Source organism: Thalassophryne amazonica, chromosome 14 (assembly GCF_902500255.1).
Source record: "Thalassophryne amazonica chromosome 14, fThaAma1.1, whole genome shotgun sequence".
Classification (NCBI taxonomy): Eukaryota; Metazoa; Chordata; class Actinopteri; order Batrachoidiformes; family Batrachoididae; genus Thalassophryne; species Thalassophryne amazonica.
This window is the reverse complement of record NC_047116.1, coordinates 74,393,352-74,409,031: the sequence shown is the minus strand read 5'-3', so window position 1 is coordinate 74,409,031 and position 15,680 is coordinate 74,393,352. Positions and strand designations below refer to the sequence as shown.

At 44.5% G+C, this 15,680-nt stretch overlaps 1 protein-coding gene across 1 annotated transcript in view; it reads left to right on the top strand.

Moving 5' to 3' along the window:
* Positions 1-15,680, top strand: part of slc15a2 (solute carrier family 15 member 2) — a 148,287-nt gene that overhangs the window by 127,099 nt on the left and 5,508 nt on the right. Inside the window, exons 18-21 of the mRNA XM_034185769.1 lie at positions 10,028-10,135; positions 10,440-10,539; positions 10,628-10,771; positions 10,900-11,004. Of these exons, the coding sequence (XP_034041660.1) occupies positions 10,028-10,135; positions 10,440-10,539; positions 10,628-10,771; positions 10,900-11,004 (457 nt within the window). The remainder of the gene's footprint in view (positions 1-10,027; positions 10,136-10,439; positions 10,540-10,627; positions 10,772-10,899; positions 11,005-15,680) is intronic.

The window sequence follows — 15,680 nt, the reverse complement described above, 5'->3', positions numbered from 1 at the left end:
CCACGAGTGTTTCAGCGATGAATTCAGACATAAATTTGGAGCAGGCTGCAGCCAAGATTTTTGTATCGTTATCACAATACATAACGGCCTCGGCTTTAAAATCGAAAATTGCGTTTTTTTCCCGCACGTACCACGCGTTAAATTCCTCTCTTTCTCCGTCTGACATATTTGCGACCCCGTAAGCCGCTGAGTCAGGGTACGGACCGACATAGTTCAGATTTTTTTCTGAACTGAACAGGTGCGGAAAGTAACCTTTGCGGATGATTTCGTCTTTCAGCCGGATCCCCAGGGCTTTAGGCATCTGAGATAAGCGCATTGTAAGGAAAGATACGAATCTATATATTTCTGTTTAAAGGCGGCGTCTGTCATGAGTAATAGTTTACTCCCGGTCATAATCACAGCGGGGGTTACGCCCTGCTGGACTAAATACTTTAGAAGCAAATAGCCATCAAAACCTTTTGAGTTGTGAGCGATGAACACGTATTCTTTGAATTTTCTCGTTCTAAAATGTTTAAAGAAGCGGGCTACGCAGTCTGTCCCCCATGCGCTCCAAAAATCACCCGTCTTTGTTACAGCGCTGACGTAAAACGGTACGTGTTCCCCGTTATTATCGACATACGTTTCAAAATCATAAAAAACATATTTCTCTGAATGCGTCTCTTCATCTTTGAGCGGCGTCATATAGCAGAGGTGACCCTCGCTCGGCTCCTGGAGAGCCTCGCCGCATATATGACACCTCTTCTGCTTACACACGTGCGGAGCGCTGTTTTTAGAAAACGCTATGTAATACTCACGTTTACATCGAGAGCATTTTTTTCTGTTATCACACACATTAACGAACTTACCGGCGGAAGGACGATACTTCGGCTGTTTATGCAGGCTGTAACAGGTGGGAGAGCGACACTCCTTGTTACATTCGCTGCAGAATACCGGGTTATTTTTCTCATAACACTGCGTGGATTCACAAATTTTACAATATGACGGACAATTATGGGAGGCGTGGTTATTGTACCCTCAAAGCAAAACTTACATACATATTTCACTCCCAAAAATCTCTTTAAATCGATGATTCCGTAAAAATGATTATTAAACAGAAAAACGAAAAGAGTTTTCTGCTGCGCCGGTATTCCTGTCTGGAATTTTGTCAGCTTTCTCTCCCCTTCGGCTCTGAAAAACACCACAATTTTACAACCCAGAGCGTTTTCAAATTTTCCCACCTGCTCTAAAGATACCGGCGTAGCTTCCGTTAATCCGACGCTATTTTGTAACGCCAGCCCGCGCTGCTCCGCCTCGTGCGTACTCAGATGAGGATTCAATAACTGAACGAGGTTTATCGCGAAACATAAACTGTTGTCAGGATTATACACGATATTAAGGCATTTGGATTTTTTCCTCAGAACCTCGTGATGGAGGAGGTCATCTATTCTGCGCTTCCCCGCGCCGTTCTGGTTGCGGATGACTTGAACCACTAATTCCAGAGACTCGTCGGCTAAAACGTTGGAATTCGATTGTATCAATCGTTCTAACAGATTTTGGAAGCCCGTCACATTGCCAGCGTCGTTATATGAGCTGATCAAAGCGGCCTCGTTGTAGACTGAGTCCCCACGAATCTCCATTTGGATAAAGTCCCCGGCCCTGGCGTGTGTTAAAGCCTTTTCAACCGAGTTATGAAGAGCCCCTACGACGTTACGGTAAAATTCCGCGTAGTCGGGAATTTCGTCGGCGCGCTGGAAATTGAGAGGCAGCCTGATTTCGATATTGTTAAAAGCAGGTCTCCTGATGACGTTAGCAGCCCCACCGCCCGACATGGGAGAGTGTCGGCTGGACCCCGGTCGTGCATCATCCCCGTCTTCCATCAAAACAGAGATCGCCGCGTTTATCGGGGTTAAACGAGCTCTGTTTAAAATCTCTTCTCCGCGCGCATTGCGCGGGAGGGACTTCTTAAAGGTGAAAAAGCGCGAGCGTCGTTAGGCGTTTGATTTAATTCATCCACCGTGGATTGGACGTGAGGATTAACTTCACACGCGAGGAGGTTTACGGCGTTATTTAACGGAGTCAGGCGTACCTGGTTCAACGCCGCGGGACCGGACTCGTCTGGAGGTGAGGTGTGCGGGGGGTCAGGGGGCTCTTCAGTATCAGACTGGACCGTCGAATTTATAGCGTTAATCGCAGAAATGATGTAGGGGTTAATTTCTTCCGATTCTCGTTCAGCCGCTAAATTGTTAAGAGCCTCATTTAACGGTGTTAAACGAACACGGCTTAAAAGTCTCTCTCCGGACTCGATGTTATTTCGAGGCGGCGAATTTAACGCCTCGGGTAATGGGCCATCTGCTCCAGGAGCGCTCCCCGCTGAGTCGATTATTGAAGCGTTTAAATCCAATACACGTCCGAAGTTATTTTCCCGATGTGAATTCTCTCCTTCCATCTTTTAAAATCTGTAGCAGGAAGAATCTACCTCAAGAAATTCAGTTAATATACCTCTTCAAATGAATTCTCCCGTTCCATCGGAATAAGAGAAAAAATAAAAAAATAAAAACAGACTACACATTTTCAAGAAAGTTGTGTGATGAGGTTAATCCCAGCTCAGAATATCTTCGAGCCTTGCGTGTCGGTGGAAAATAGACGGTCTCCCTCCACCGCGTGCTGAAAAAAGAGAAAATCGTTAGTTATTAAATATTTAAAATAAATAAATAAATACATAAACTCCGACTCCTTACCGTGTACATCCGCGGATCGTTTTACGGGTCTCTCCCGCTGACCCGCTTCTCCATGGGCTGTGACAGAAAAAATCGGCTTATTCCAGAGTTTTTAACCGTGATTTAATCTCGATCGCTGTACTTACATCTGCGTGGTGAAGTCGGGGCTTCCAGCCTTCGAACTTCTTCAGGGGGCTCTGACTTGATTTCTAGAATTAACATAAATAAATGAATACAAAGCATCACCCTCGCAAGCGGATATTCTGTACTATTTCAAATATATTACCGAGGACGGGTCCGAACGCGCTCTGGACCGTCTGCGTGGTTTTGTCTAAAAAAAAAAAAAAAAAAGACAGTTTCAGACGGCGTGCATCATTTAAAAACACTCATTTCTATCAAAACAGATTACTTAAATCACTTACCCTGAAAGCTGATGCGGTTTTCGCACTCTGCTCGAAGACAAGAAAACTTAATTAAACAACATGGTTTTCCAGGATTTTTTCCGCAAATTTATTCTATTTTATACCCATAGCTGGGGGTCCAGGCATCTTCACTCTTCACCGGTCGTAGTGGAAATGCTCGCTGACTCGTTCCCAGGGACGTAAGTGATAAGGAGCATTGTTTATTGTTCGGGCTCGGGGCAGCATCTCCGCTCAGCGGGTGTCCCGCGCACCATGATCGATCGGCTAATATCTTAAAAGAAAACATCATCTGGCGTGAGTGATAAGGAGCATTGTTTATTGTTCTTCGGGTTCATCACCTCGGGGCAGCATCTCCGCTCAGCGGGTGTCCCGCCACACACACACACACACGCACGCACACACACACACACACGCACTCACACAGACACAGCGTCTGCAACAGGTTTTACAGCCGTGGGGTCATGTTTCCGCGAGCGGCTCTATGCGTGGGTATTTGACCGTCTTGCTGCAAAGACTTACAGCCGAGAGACGGCTATTTGTACCCCCTTCTTTAATTTACAAATTAAAAAACAGAAAAGGAAACGTAATAATTTAAGAATTAAAAATATTAAAGGGGCATTAAATAATAGACACTGATTTATGTTTAATTATTTCAGAATTAGTTAATTCTTTAATACATTAAAAAGATCTAGGTATTTTTAATCGTTCTTTAATTCATGAAATAAAATGACATTAAAATATTAGACCCTGGGTGGGAGGGGAGGTAAGGCTTGGAGGCGGTGCTTGGCCGGGGTTAGGGGAGGAGCTTGGGGTGGGGCTAGGGGAGGAGCCAGGGGCGGAACTAGGGGAGGGGCTGGGGGCGGGGCTTATGGGCGGGACATACTGACGTCATCGACTCTGATTGGATGTGACGTCATAAGGGGCGGGGGCTCGGAGGTGGGACTAGGGGCGGGGTTTAGGAGCAGGGCATAGTGACATCATCGATTATGATTGGCTGTGATGTCATAAGGGGCGGGGCTTGGAGGCTGGACTAGGGGAGGGGCTTAGGGGCGGGACATAGTGACGTCATCGATTCTGATTGGCTATGACGTCATAGAGGGGGCGGGGCTTAGTGACGTAGTCGATTTTGATTGGCAGCTGTCACTTTTTTGACGAAAGGTGGGTCAGTTTTCTCTCTGATGAACAAGGCTGTTGACGGCGCCTAAAGGCTGCCTCCGGGTGTTCTGATAAACTGGACTTTCAAATCTCAGTTGTCGTCTTTCGTCTCCTGTCTGTGTGTGTGTTCATTGTTTTTTGTGCTGATGGTTTTTTTTTCCTGCATTGCTGCTGTGTAATGCAGCAGCTATGAAGGTTTTTCTATCCCACGTTTTTACCTTGTGTGTGCTTTTATATGTGTTCATGTACCGGGCCGGCTCATGTGTGTTGTGTGTGTTGTCTGTAAAAGCCGGTCATGGTTTGCTCAGCCCTGCTGTTGACCTAGGCAGGGAAGCACATCTGGAGCTGGTCCCCGGGCGCCTAAAGGCGACTTCTGCCCCTAACTGGCAATTAGGATGGGTTAAATGCAGTAGACACATTTCATTGTGCAAGGAACATGTTCCTATGTGCACATGACATCGGACCGGGAGTGACATGTTTAGCCGCATGTTCTCCTTGAATTGCTGGCTGTCTGAGTGGTGTCCAAAAAATGAGGTGGGCTTCATAGATAATTGGCAAAGCTTCTGGGGAAAACCTGGTCTTGTTAGGAGAGACGGCATCCATCCCACTTTGGATGGAGCAGCTCTCATTTCTAGAAATCTGGCCAATTTTCTTAAATCCTCCAAACCGTGACTATCCAGGGTTGGGACCAGGAAGCAGAGTTGTAGTCTTACACACCACTCTGCAGCTTCTCTCCCCCTGCCATCCCCTCATTACCCCATCCCCGTAGAGACGGTGCCTGCTCCCAGACCAGCAATAACTAGCAAAAATCTATTTAAGCATAAAAATTCAAAAAGAAAAAATAATATAGCACCTTCAACTGCACCACAGACTAAAACAGTTAAATGTGGTCTATTAAACATTAGATCTCTCTCTTCTAAGTCCCTGTTAGTAAATGATATAATAATTGATCAACATATTGATTTATTCTGCCTTACAGAAACCTGGTTACAGCAGGATGAATATGTTCGTTTAAATGAGTCAACACCCCCGAGTCACACTAACTGCCAGAACGCTCATAGCATGGGCCGAGGCGGAGGATTAGCAGCAATCTTCCACTCCAGCTTATTAATTAATCAAAAACCCAGACAGAGCTTTAATTCATTTGAAAGACTCTTAGTCTTGTCCATCCAAATTGGAAGTCCCAAAAACCAGTTTTATTTGTTGTTATCTATCGTCCACCTGCTTGTTACTGTGAATTTCTCTGTGAATTTTTGGACCTTTTGTCTGACTTAGTGCTTAGCTCAGATAATGTAGTTATAGTGGGCGATTTTAACATCCACACAGATGCTGAGAATGACAGCCTCAACTGTGCATTTAATCTATTGTTAGACTCGATTGGCTTTGCTCAAAATGTAAATGAGTCCACCCACCACTTTAATCATACCTTAGATCTTGTTCTGACTTATGGTATGGAAATTGAAGACTTAACAGTATTCCCTGAAAACCCCCTTCTGTCTCATCATTTCTTAATAACATTTACATTTACTCTGATGGACTACCCAGCAGTGGGGAATAAGTTTAATTACAGTAGAAGTCTTTCAGAAAGCGCTCTAACTAGGTTTAAGGATATGATTCCTTCTTTATGTTCTCCAATACCATATACCAACACAGGGCAGAGTAGCTACCTAAACTCTGTGAGTGAGATACATTATCTCGTCAATAGTTTTATATCCTCATTGAGGAACTTTGGATGCTGTAGCTCCTCTGAAAAAGAGAGTCTTAAATCAGAAGTGCCTGACTCCGTGGTATAACTCACAAACTCACAGCTTAAAGCAGATAACCTGTAAGTTGGAGAGGAAATGGCGTCTCACTAATTTAGAAGATCTTCACTTAGCCTGGAAAAAGAGTCTGTTGCTCTATAAAAAAGCCCTCCGTAAAGCTAGGACATCTTACTACTCATCACTAATTGAAGAAAATAAGAACAACCCCAGGTTTCTTTTCAGCACTGTAGCCAGGCTGACAAAGAGTCAGAGCTCTATTGAGCCGAGTATTCCTTTAACTTTAACTAGTAATGACTTCATGACTTTCTTTGCTAATAAAATTTTAACTATTAGAGAAAAAATTACTCATAACCATCCCAAAGACATATCGTTCTCTTTGGCTGCTTTCAGTGATGCCGGTATTTGGTTAGACTCTTTCTCTCCGATTGTTCTGTCTGAGTTATTTTCATTAGTTACTTCCTCCAAACCATCAACATGTCTATTAGACCCCATTCCTACCAGGCTGCTCAAGGAAGCCCTACCATTAATTAATGCTTCGATCTTAAATATGATCAATCTATCTTTATTAGTTGGCTATGTACCACAGGCTTTTAAGGTGGCAGTAATTCAACTATTACTTAAAAAGCCATCACTTGACCCAGCTATCTTAGCTAATTATAGGCCAATCTCCAACCTTCCTTTTCTCTCAAAAATTCTTGAAAGGGTAGTTGTAAAACAGCTAACTGATCATCTGCAGAGGAATGGTCTATTTGAAGAGTTTCAGTCAGGGTTTAGAATTCATCATAGTACAGAAACAGCATTATTGAAGGTTACAAATGATCTTCTTATGGCCTCGGACAGTGGACTCATCTCTGTGCTTGTTCTGTTAGACCTCAGTGCTGCTTTTGATACTGGTGACCATAAAATTTTATTACAGAGATTAGAGCATGCCATAGGTGTTAAAGCCACTGCGCTGCGGTGGTTTGAATAATATTTATCTAATAGATTACAATTTGTTCATGTAAATGGGGAATCTTCTTCACAGACTAAGGTTAATTATGGAGTTCCACAAGGTTCTGTGCTAGGACCAATTTTATTCACTTTATACATGCTTCCCTTAGGCAGCATTATTAGACAGCATTGCTTAAATTTTCATTGTTACACAGATGATACCCAGCTTTATCTATCCATGAAGCCAGAGGACACACACCAATTAGCTAAACTGCAGGATTGTCTTACAGACATAAAGACATGGATGACCTCTAATTTCCTGCTTTTAAACTCAGATAAAACTGAAGTTATTGTACTTGGCCCCACAAATCTTAGAAACATGGTGTCTAACCAGATCCTTACTCTGGATGGCATTACCCTGACCTCTAGTAATACTGTGCGAAATCTTGGAGTCATTTTTGATCAGGATATGTCATTCAATGCGCATATTAAACAAATATGTAGGACTGCTTTTTTGCATTTGCGCAATATCTCTAAAATTAGAAAGGTCTTGTCTCAGAGTAATGCTGAAAAACTAATTCATGCATTTAGTTCCTCTAGGCTGGACTATTGTAATTCATTATTATCAGGTTGTCCTAAAAGTTCCCTGAAAAGCCTTCAGTTAATTCAAAATGCTGCAGCTAGAGTACTGACAGGGACTAGAAGGAGAGAGCATATCTCACCCATATTGGCCTCTCTTCATTGGCTTCCTGTTAATTCTAGAATAGAATTTAAAATTCTTCTTCTTACTTATAGGTTTTTGAATAATCAGGTCCCATCTTATCTTAGGGACCTCGTAGTACCATATCACCCCAATAGAGCGCTTCGCTCTCAGACTGCAGGCTTACTTGTAGTTCCTAGGGTTTGTAAGAGTAGAATGGGAGGCAGAGCCTTCAGCTTTCAGGCTCCTCTCCTGTGGAACCAGCTCCCAATTGGGATCAGGGAGACAGTCACCCTCTCTACTTTTAAGATTAGCCTTAAAGCTTTCCTTTTTGCTAAAGCTTATAGTTAGGGCTGGATCAGGTGACCCTGAACCATCCCTTAGTTATGCTGCTATAGACTTAGACTGCTGGGGGGTTCCCATGATGCACTGAGTGTTTCTTTCTCTTTTTGCTCTGTATGCACCACTCTGCATTTAATCATTAGTGATTGATCTCTGCTCCCCTGGTTCCCCTTTCCTGGTTCTCTCCCTCAGTCCCAACCAGTCCCAGCAGAAGACTGCCTCTCCCTGAGCCTGGTTCTGCTGGAGGTTTCTTCCTGTTAAAAGGGAGTTTTTCCTTCCCACTGTCGCCAAGTGCTTGCTCACAGGGGGTCGTTTTGACCGTTGGGGTTTTTCCGTAATTATTGTGTGGCTTTGCCTTACAATATAAAGCGCCTTGGGGCAACTGTTTGTTGTGATTTGGCGCTATATAAATAAAATTGATTTGATTTGATATGACAATAAAATTCTTTTGAATCCTTTGAATCCTTGAATAACCTGATATAAATTAATTAAAAATATAAAAGCCAAGGTGATGGGTTTCATAAGTAATGGAGTCTTAGGTATAATACCTGTAAATAATCAGTTTTATTGCCACTTTTCTTCAGTCAAGTCAGGGGATAGATACATGAACATTTCCAAGTCATTGAATATGTCTTAAACTTTATTTACATCAGTTATGAAGAAATACAAACAGTATGGCACTCTATGGTAAATCTGTGTGGAGTAGACAGTTCTCAAAAATTAAGTGACTGTGCAAGAAGGACAAGAGTGAGGAAAGCCACCAAGATGTTGTGTGGGCCGCTGAAGAGGAGGTACTGCTGGCCCACCACCACAAGATGGCGCCCTGCTTGATGTGCGGGCTTCAAGCACGAGAGGGCGTCGGCTTTGCTGGAGGTGACAGCTGTCATTAATCAACACAAGCTGTCACCCATCACCACCACTACAAAGACCGGACTGCAACTCCACCTCCTCGCCGAGAAATCAACTACCATTTCAGGTAATGTCTCTGCTGACTGACACTTTGTGTGTAATAACCTGAACTTCTGTTGCAGCCGTTTTCCTGGAGTGTGTCCTTATCTGAGGGATTGGCTTTTGGTGTGACAGCGACGGCTTTGCCTCACACCCCAACCCAGATAAGTGGTTGACCAGGAGCTGCACGAGTGTGTGTGATTGGAGGTGGAGGTTTTCCCTCCTTTACTTAATACAGACTGTGGGATTACTGAGTGTGTGAACTCACACTCATCTGGACTGTCTCTGTTCTCTGCCAGCAGTACCGGGTCTGACTGCTGAAGACAGCGGCCACCTGTGGCGCAGGGCTTGGCGGCTCCGGTGTTCTTCAGCTCCGTTGGTGTTGGAAGCTGTGTGGGGATCCAGCTCTTCTCTCTCCAGGCATCTTCTATTGTCGAGCCTGCCCACATGTCACCTGGTGTATGATTGACAGTCCACCATATTGTTATTGTCTGTACGTTGTTGTGCGATTCACAACATTAAATTGTTACTTTTTGGCTTATCCATTGTCCGTTCATTAACGCCCCCTGTTGTGGGTCCGTGTCACGACACTTTCACAACACAAGACACCCAGACAACCCAGAAGAAGTTACAGGCTTATGTGGCTGTGATTGGAGAAATTGTGCACAGTGGATGTTTTGCATTTTGTATCCCCATTTATACAACTTCATGGATTTTCTTTCACAAAAACCTCAAATCTCGGCTTGCATCTCAGATGTACTGTCCAGCAAATTGTATCTTCATTTTCAGGTGTTCTTTTTAAGCAAATCCTTGCACAGAGGCTGTGACAGCAGGTGTGTGTATGTGTGTTGGGGGGGCAGTAAAACCTGTTTTATTGCCCCCCATGATTACATGTTTACACCTGACTGGAAATCAATTTTGAGACCATGAAATCGACTGAAATACTTGGATTTTTTTTTCTTTGTTTGTTTTTCAGTGTACACCTGAGTGTGAGCTGAGCTGTAATTATGAATTTAGCATCAGAGCACATATTAAAAAGTGAGTTTTGGTGCTAAAGTCTTTCTTCCACAGGTTCATCAACACGCAGACAGGAGCAATAAACTTGACTGTTGGAGGCGTGGACTTCCATGTTCCAGCTGACTACGGCATTTCTGCAAATGAGACCGTAGAACGGAGCATGTGAGTGTGGTTCAAAGCTCCTCCTGCACTTTCATCATGTAACGTGAAATTGCATCAGGAAGGGCACCCGGCGCAAAACGGACCATAGCGGATCTGTTGTGAAACAAGGGAAAAGCCGAAGGGACTTACTCTTGTGTTTTGTGCAGACAAATCAAATAATAAACAAAAAAAACTTCAGAATATTTAATTAAAAATTACATAAAATTGACAAACGAAGAGTTGCGATTATTGTTAAATCAGTCAATGTTTTTCTTCTGCTGGGTAGTTGAACTGCTTGGTGTTGACTTTGGTTTCCTCCTTTTAGATACTCATCTGTCAGCTGTGTCTCAGACACCCAGAATTGCTCTTATGTGGACCTGGGCCTGCTGGACTTTGGAGCTTCTTACACCGCCGTCTTGCTGGAGGTCAGCTTCATTTCTTCTTCACACAGGACACCTGACTTGTTTGAATGCTCTTCCCTCCTGACAAAAGCTTCTCCGTGCGCTTTGGCAGGACTCAGGCCAGACTGAGGCGCGTAGGTTGGAGGACGTGAAAGCCAACAACGTGCCTATTGCCTGGCAGCTCCCTCAGTACGTCATCATGACAGCAGGGGAGGTGATGTTCTCCATCACAGGCCTGGAGTTCTCCTACTCTCAGGTTTGTCTGCATGCACCTCACTGCAGCTCCTCCTCATTATTGTCTAACTATAGCAGCTTACTCAGGGTATTTGTGGATCCCAGGCTTTGTTGTTGTGTGTAAAGTACACTAACACTGGCTCTGTACAGGCTCCAGCGAATATGAAGTCAGTCCTGCAGGCCGGCTGGCTGCTCACTGTGGCGTTAGGGAACGTGATCGTCCTGATTGTGGCGGAGGGGGCCGGACTGGAACAGGTACTGCCTTGGAGCTATGTGCTACATACAAACATTGAACATATTCTAACACATGCAGGCTTAAATAAAAAAATATAACGATAATATTCCCTTGGCCGTATGAGCATTGTGTTCTTTAAAATTTGCAGTTTAAGTAATTATTAGGTTCCAAAAACTGTTTGGCGCTAGCAACTAGACTATGACATCACAGTGTAGCTCTACTCTGATTGGCTGTCACCCCCACCACTCAAAAACTAAAGTGATCAAATTGAACACTAACGTCCGCTAAATGCCGTTCTAAAAACAGCGTCTTCAGTTTTAGAAGTGCTTATTTCTCGCTCTCTTTTACATAATACCAGGTCTGTTAGAAAACTATCCGACCTTTTTATTTTTTGCAAAAACCATATGGATTTGAATCACGTGTGATTGCATCAGCCAAGCTTGAACCTTCGTGCACATGCGTGAGTTTTTTCACGCCTGTCGGTTGCGTCATTCGCCTGTGAGCACGCTTTGAGTGAGCAGTGGTCCACCCCTCTCGTCGGATTTTTATTGCGAGTAAAATGTCTGAATGATTTGGAGCTTTGCTGCATCAAATTTTTCCAGAAACTGTGAGAGACAGCCAGGTGGACACCATTCGGAAAATTCAGATGGCTTTCAGGGACAATTTTATGGGGATCACACAGATTAAGCAGTGTTACAGCCGGTTTAAAGACCGCCCACAGCGACTGAGAGCGCGCCACGCTCCGAGCGGCGATTGACAGGCTGAAACGACCAGATCATTTCCAAAGTGAAGGCTGTGTTGATCCGGGACGTCGTCTGACTACCACAGAAATGGCAGAAGACATGGACATCAGCACTTTTTCGGCACATTCCACTGTTACAGGAGTTTTTGTCATGGAAAGAGGAGCAGAGGAATGCGACACAGAGCCGCGAATGGCGCGGGACAAAAGCACCTCCGTTTTGGTCTCACAGGACGGCTTTCAGATGGCTTTCAGACGGCTTTCGGTGGCTTTTCAGTCGTGTGACTATCCGAGAAATTGTGGATGAGCTGGATATGCCAGAACATGTCCTGTGAGGCTTCATCACAGCGTTGCTTTGTGCCATGCGTCTCCGTCCCGATGCGCGAATTCCTCCGCACGTCTGTCTCAATGTGCTGAAAAAGTGCTGATGTCCATGTCTTCTGCAATTTCTCTGGTAGTCAGACGACGTCCCGGATCAACGTTCGGCGTTCAGTTTGGAAATGAATGGCACATTCCACTGTTACAGGAGATTTTGTCATGGAAAGAGGAGCGGAGGAATTCGCGCGTTGCGGTGGAGCCGCATGGCACAAAGCAACGCCGTGATGAAGCAACAGTGTAACAATGGAATGTGCCGAAAAAGTGCTGATGTCCATGTCTTCTGCCATTTCTGTGGTAGTCAGACAACATCCCGGATCAACACAGCCTTCACTTTGGAAATGATCTGGTCGTTTCAGCCTGTCAATCGCCGCTCGGAGCGCAGCGTGCTCCCAGCAGCTGTGGGCGGTCTTTAAAACGGCTGTAACACTCCTTAATTTGTGTGATCCCCAAAAAATTGTCCCTGAAAGCCATCTGAATTTTCTGAATGGTGTCCACCTGGCTGTCTCTCACAGTTTCTGGAAAAATTTGATGCAGCAAAGCTCCAAATCGTTCAGACATTTACTCGCAATAAAAATCAGACGAGAGGGGTGGACCACTGCTCACACAAAGCGTGCTCACAGGCGAATGACGCAACCGACAGGCATGAAAAAACTCACGCATGCGCACGAAGGTTCAAGCTTGGCTGATGCAATCACACGTGATTCAAATCCATATGGTTTTTGCAAAAAATATAAAGGTCGGATAGTTTTCTAACAGACCTAGTATATGACAAAGAGGATATATTTACACACAAACGAAACAGTTTTGCAGCTAGCTACCAACCTGTGATGTCACTATGCTAACACCCACGAAATAAGTTCAGAGGTGTTATTATGTTCCAAAAACAGTGTTTTTGGTTTTAGAAGTGTTTATTTCTCACCAGCTTTTCCATAATATATGAGAAACCACACAAAACGAAGCAGTTTTGGAGAGACCAGCCACTGACGCCACTGTACAGCTCTCCTCAAAAACAAAACGGAACAGGTTTACACTGAATGTGAGCTTTAACCTCTTAAAATACCTCTTAAAATATGTCAAGGTTAGCCATCTTCAAACTTGTCCAAGGTCTGTGTCCCAAGAATGTTCCCTGTGAATTTGAAGACTCTGACAGTAATAGAACTGGACTTATGCTGAGCACAGACAGATGAACGGACGGACGGACATACGGACGCCAGGTCGTTGCAATACCTGATGACAGTATGTTGGTTTATGCAGCTTTATGCAGAATAACACGAGTCTATACTGGTTCTCTGTATTAGTGAAACATTGGTATATGATGCCTGGGATGCAAACCAGTATTCCAGTATTTCCAAACCAGTATATCTCGTCAAAATACTGTGTGTCAGGATTGAAACTTAGTCATTCAGTTATTTTTAACACAACACATACTCGGAAAAAAAAGTAGATCATTGATGATAAAACTTGTACAGATACTGTAAAGTTCTTGCCCGTGCCTTTTACCTCTGCTCCTCTGGGGCGGATTGCATCATCCTCAGATTTTGCATTTTCACCTGGCTTGAAATAGTAAGCGTCGCTCCACTGCAGGTTTCTTCCCATTTCAGACAAAAGCATGGGTTTTTCTACAAAGCAATCCTGATACCCCCGTCACACTAAGCATGAATGAGGCAGAGTCCTGGCTGAATGGCAGTTTGAACCACACTTGACAAGTGATGAGATGCATTTGGAAACTTTCTACAGCATTCGCAGGGCAGTCGTACAGGCGGGCCCAATCGTGCAGCCACCCCGAATGTCGGAATCCCCATCACACAAGAGGCCGAATGAGCTCGAATCCTGACCAAGTGAAAATTTGACTACCATGTGAGCCCACTGACCCGAGTGCCCCCCCAATGCAACAAGACTGGGAGCCCACTGACCCGAGTGGCCCCCCCAATGCAACAAGACTGGGAGCCCACTGACCCGAGTGCTCCCCAATGCAACAAGACTGTGAGCCCAATGACCCGAGTGGCCCCCCAATGCAACAAGACTGGGAGCCCAATGACCCGAGTGGCCCCCCCCAATGCAACAAGACTGTGAGCCCACTGACCCGAGTGCCCCCCCAATGCAACAAGACTGGGAGCCCAATGCCCTGAGTGGCCCCCCCAATACAACAATCAATCAATCAATCAATTTTATTTATATAGCGCCAAATCACAACAAACAGTTGCCCCAAGGCGCTTTATATTGTAAGGCAAGGCCATACAATAATTACGTAAAAACCCCAACGGTCAAAACGACCCCCTGTGAGCAAGCACTTGGTGACAGTGGGAAGGAAAAACTCCCTTTTAACAGGAAGAAACCTCCAGCAGAACCAGGCTCAGGCTCAACAAGACTGTGAGCCCACTGACCCGAGTGGCCCCCCCAATGCAACAAGACTGTGAGCCCACTGACCCGAGTGGACCCCCCAATACAACAAGACTGGGAGCCCAATTCCCTGAGTGGCCCCCCCAATGCAACAAGACTGTGAGCCCACTGACCCGAGTGCCCCCCCAATGCAACAAGACTGTGAGCCCACTGACCCAAGTGCCCCCCCAATGCAACAAGACTGGGAGCCCAATGACCCGAGTGGCCCCCCCATGCAACACGGATGAGGCGGAAACCTGCATGGGTGTAGACCGTGGTCAGACCACATTGACCGCAACAGCAGATAGTATTGAAAGGCAGGACATTCAGTGTCCGCATTGAATACCACTTGATCAACCGTAAAGCAAGAGAGAGAGAGAGAGAGCTGCTGCACTCTGAATGTGCGTGAATCTGTCAAGGCGGCTTCGGCCCACGTTCTGGGTAATTGCACGTCATTCGTACACAGCTGGCCGAATATTTGTCCCTCCCGACTGCGTCTCAGACTTTGGCTTTTTTTGCCCATTCATGCTCATTTGTGTTAAGTATGACTGGGCCTTTAGAGAAGTGGCTACAAATATAGCTTCATTTTAGCTGCACATCTGCACACATATCTTCCACCTTAAAGGGACACTTTATTCATCAATGTTAACCCCTAAAATAAGAGATTATATATTGAAATAGTGACATCTTAAATAAAAACAAGATTTGCAATAGATTAGCTTAATTTTTTATGATTTTTAAAAAACTGACCAGCCTTCCATGTGCTACATGTATGAAGTCACAAGTGCTGATTTTGCGCAGCCTGGTGTGCATACATGCATAGATACTGCAGTAAAACACCTGAAAATGTTACACTTAAATTATAACGTGACATCAGAAAGTAGCAAATTATATTTCTTGCTCTTATTTATGAATATTAGTCAAATCATTAGCCTATTTTTGAGATTTTGTAAGGAGTTTTACTGATATCTCTATACATTTGTTTACATTCAACAGTGTGTTAAGAGCACTTGTGATGTCATAGCACAGGCAACTGGAGGAAACTTCATTTGAAAAATTCTCAAAAAAATAAATTCCAATAATTATCAGAAACTGTATTTCAAGGTTGATATGATCTTTATCTTTTAGAAACTGCTATTTTAACCCCTTAACGTCCATTGTCGCATATATGCTACAATCTCTGACTCAAATATGCAACTT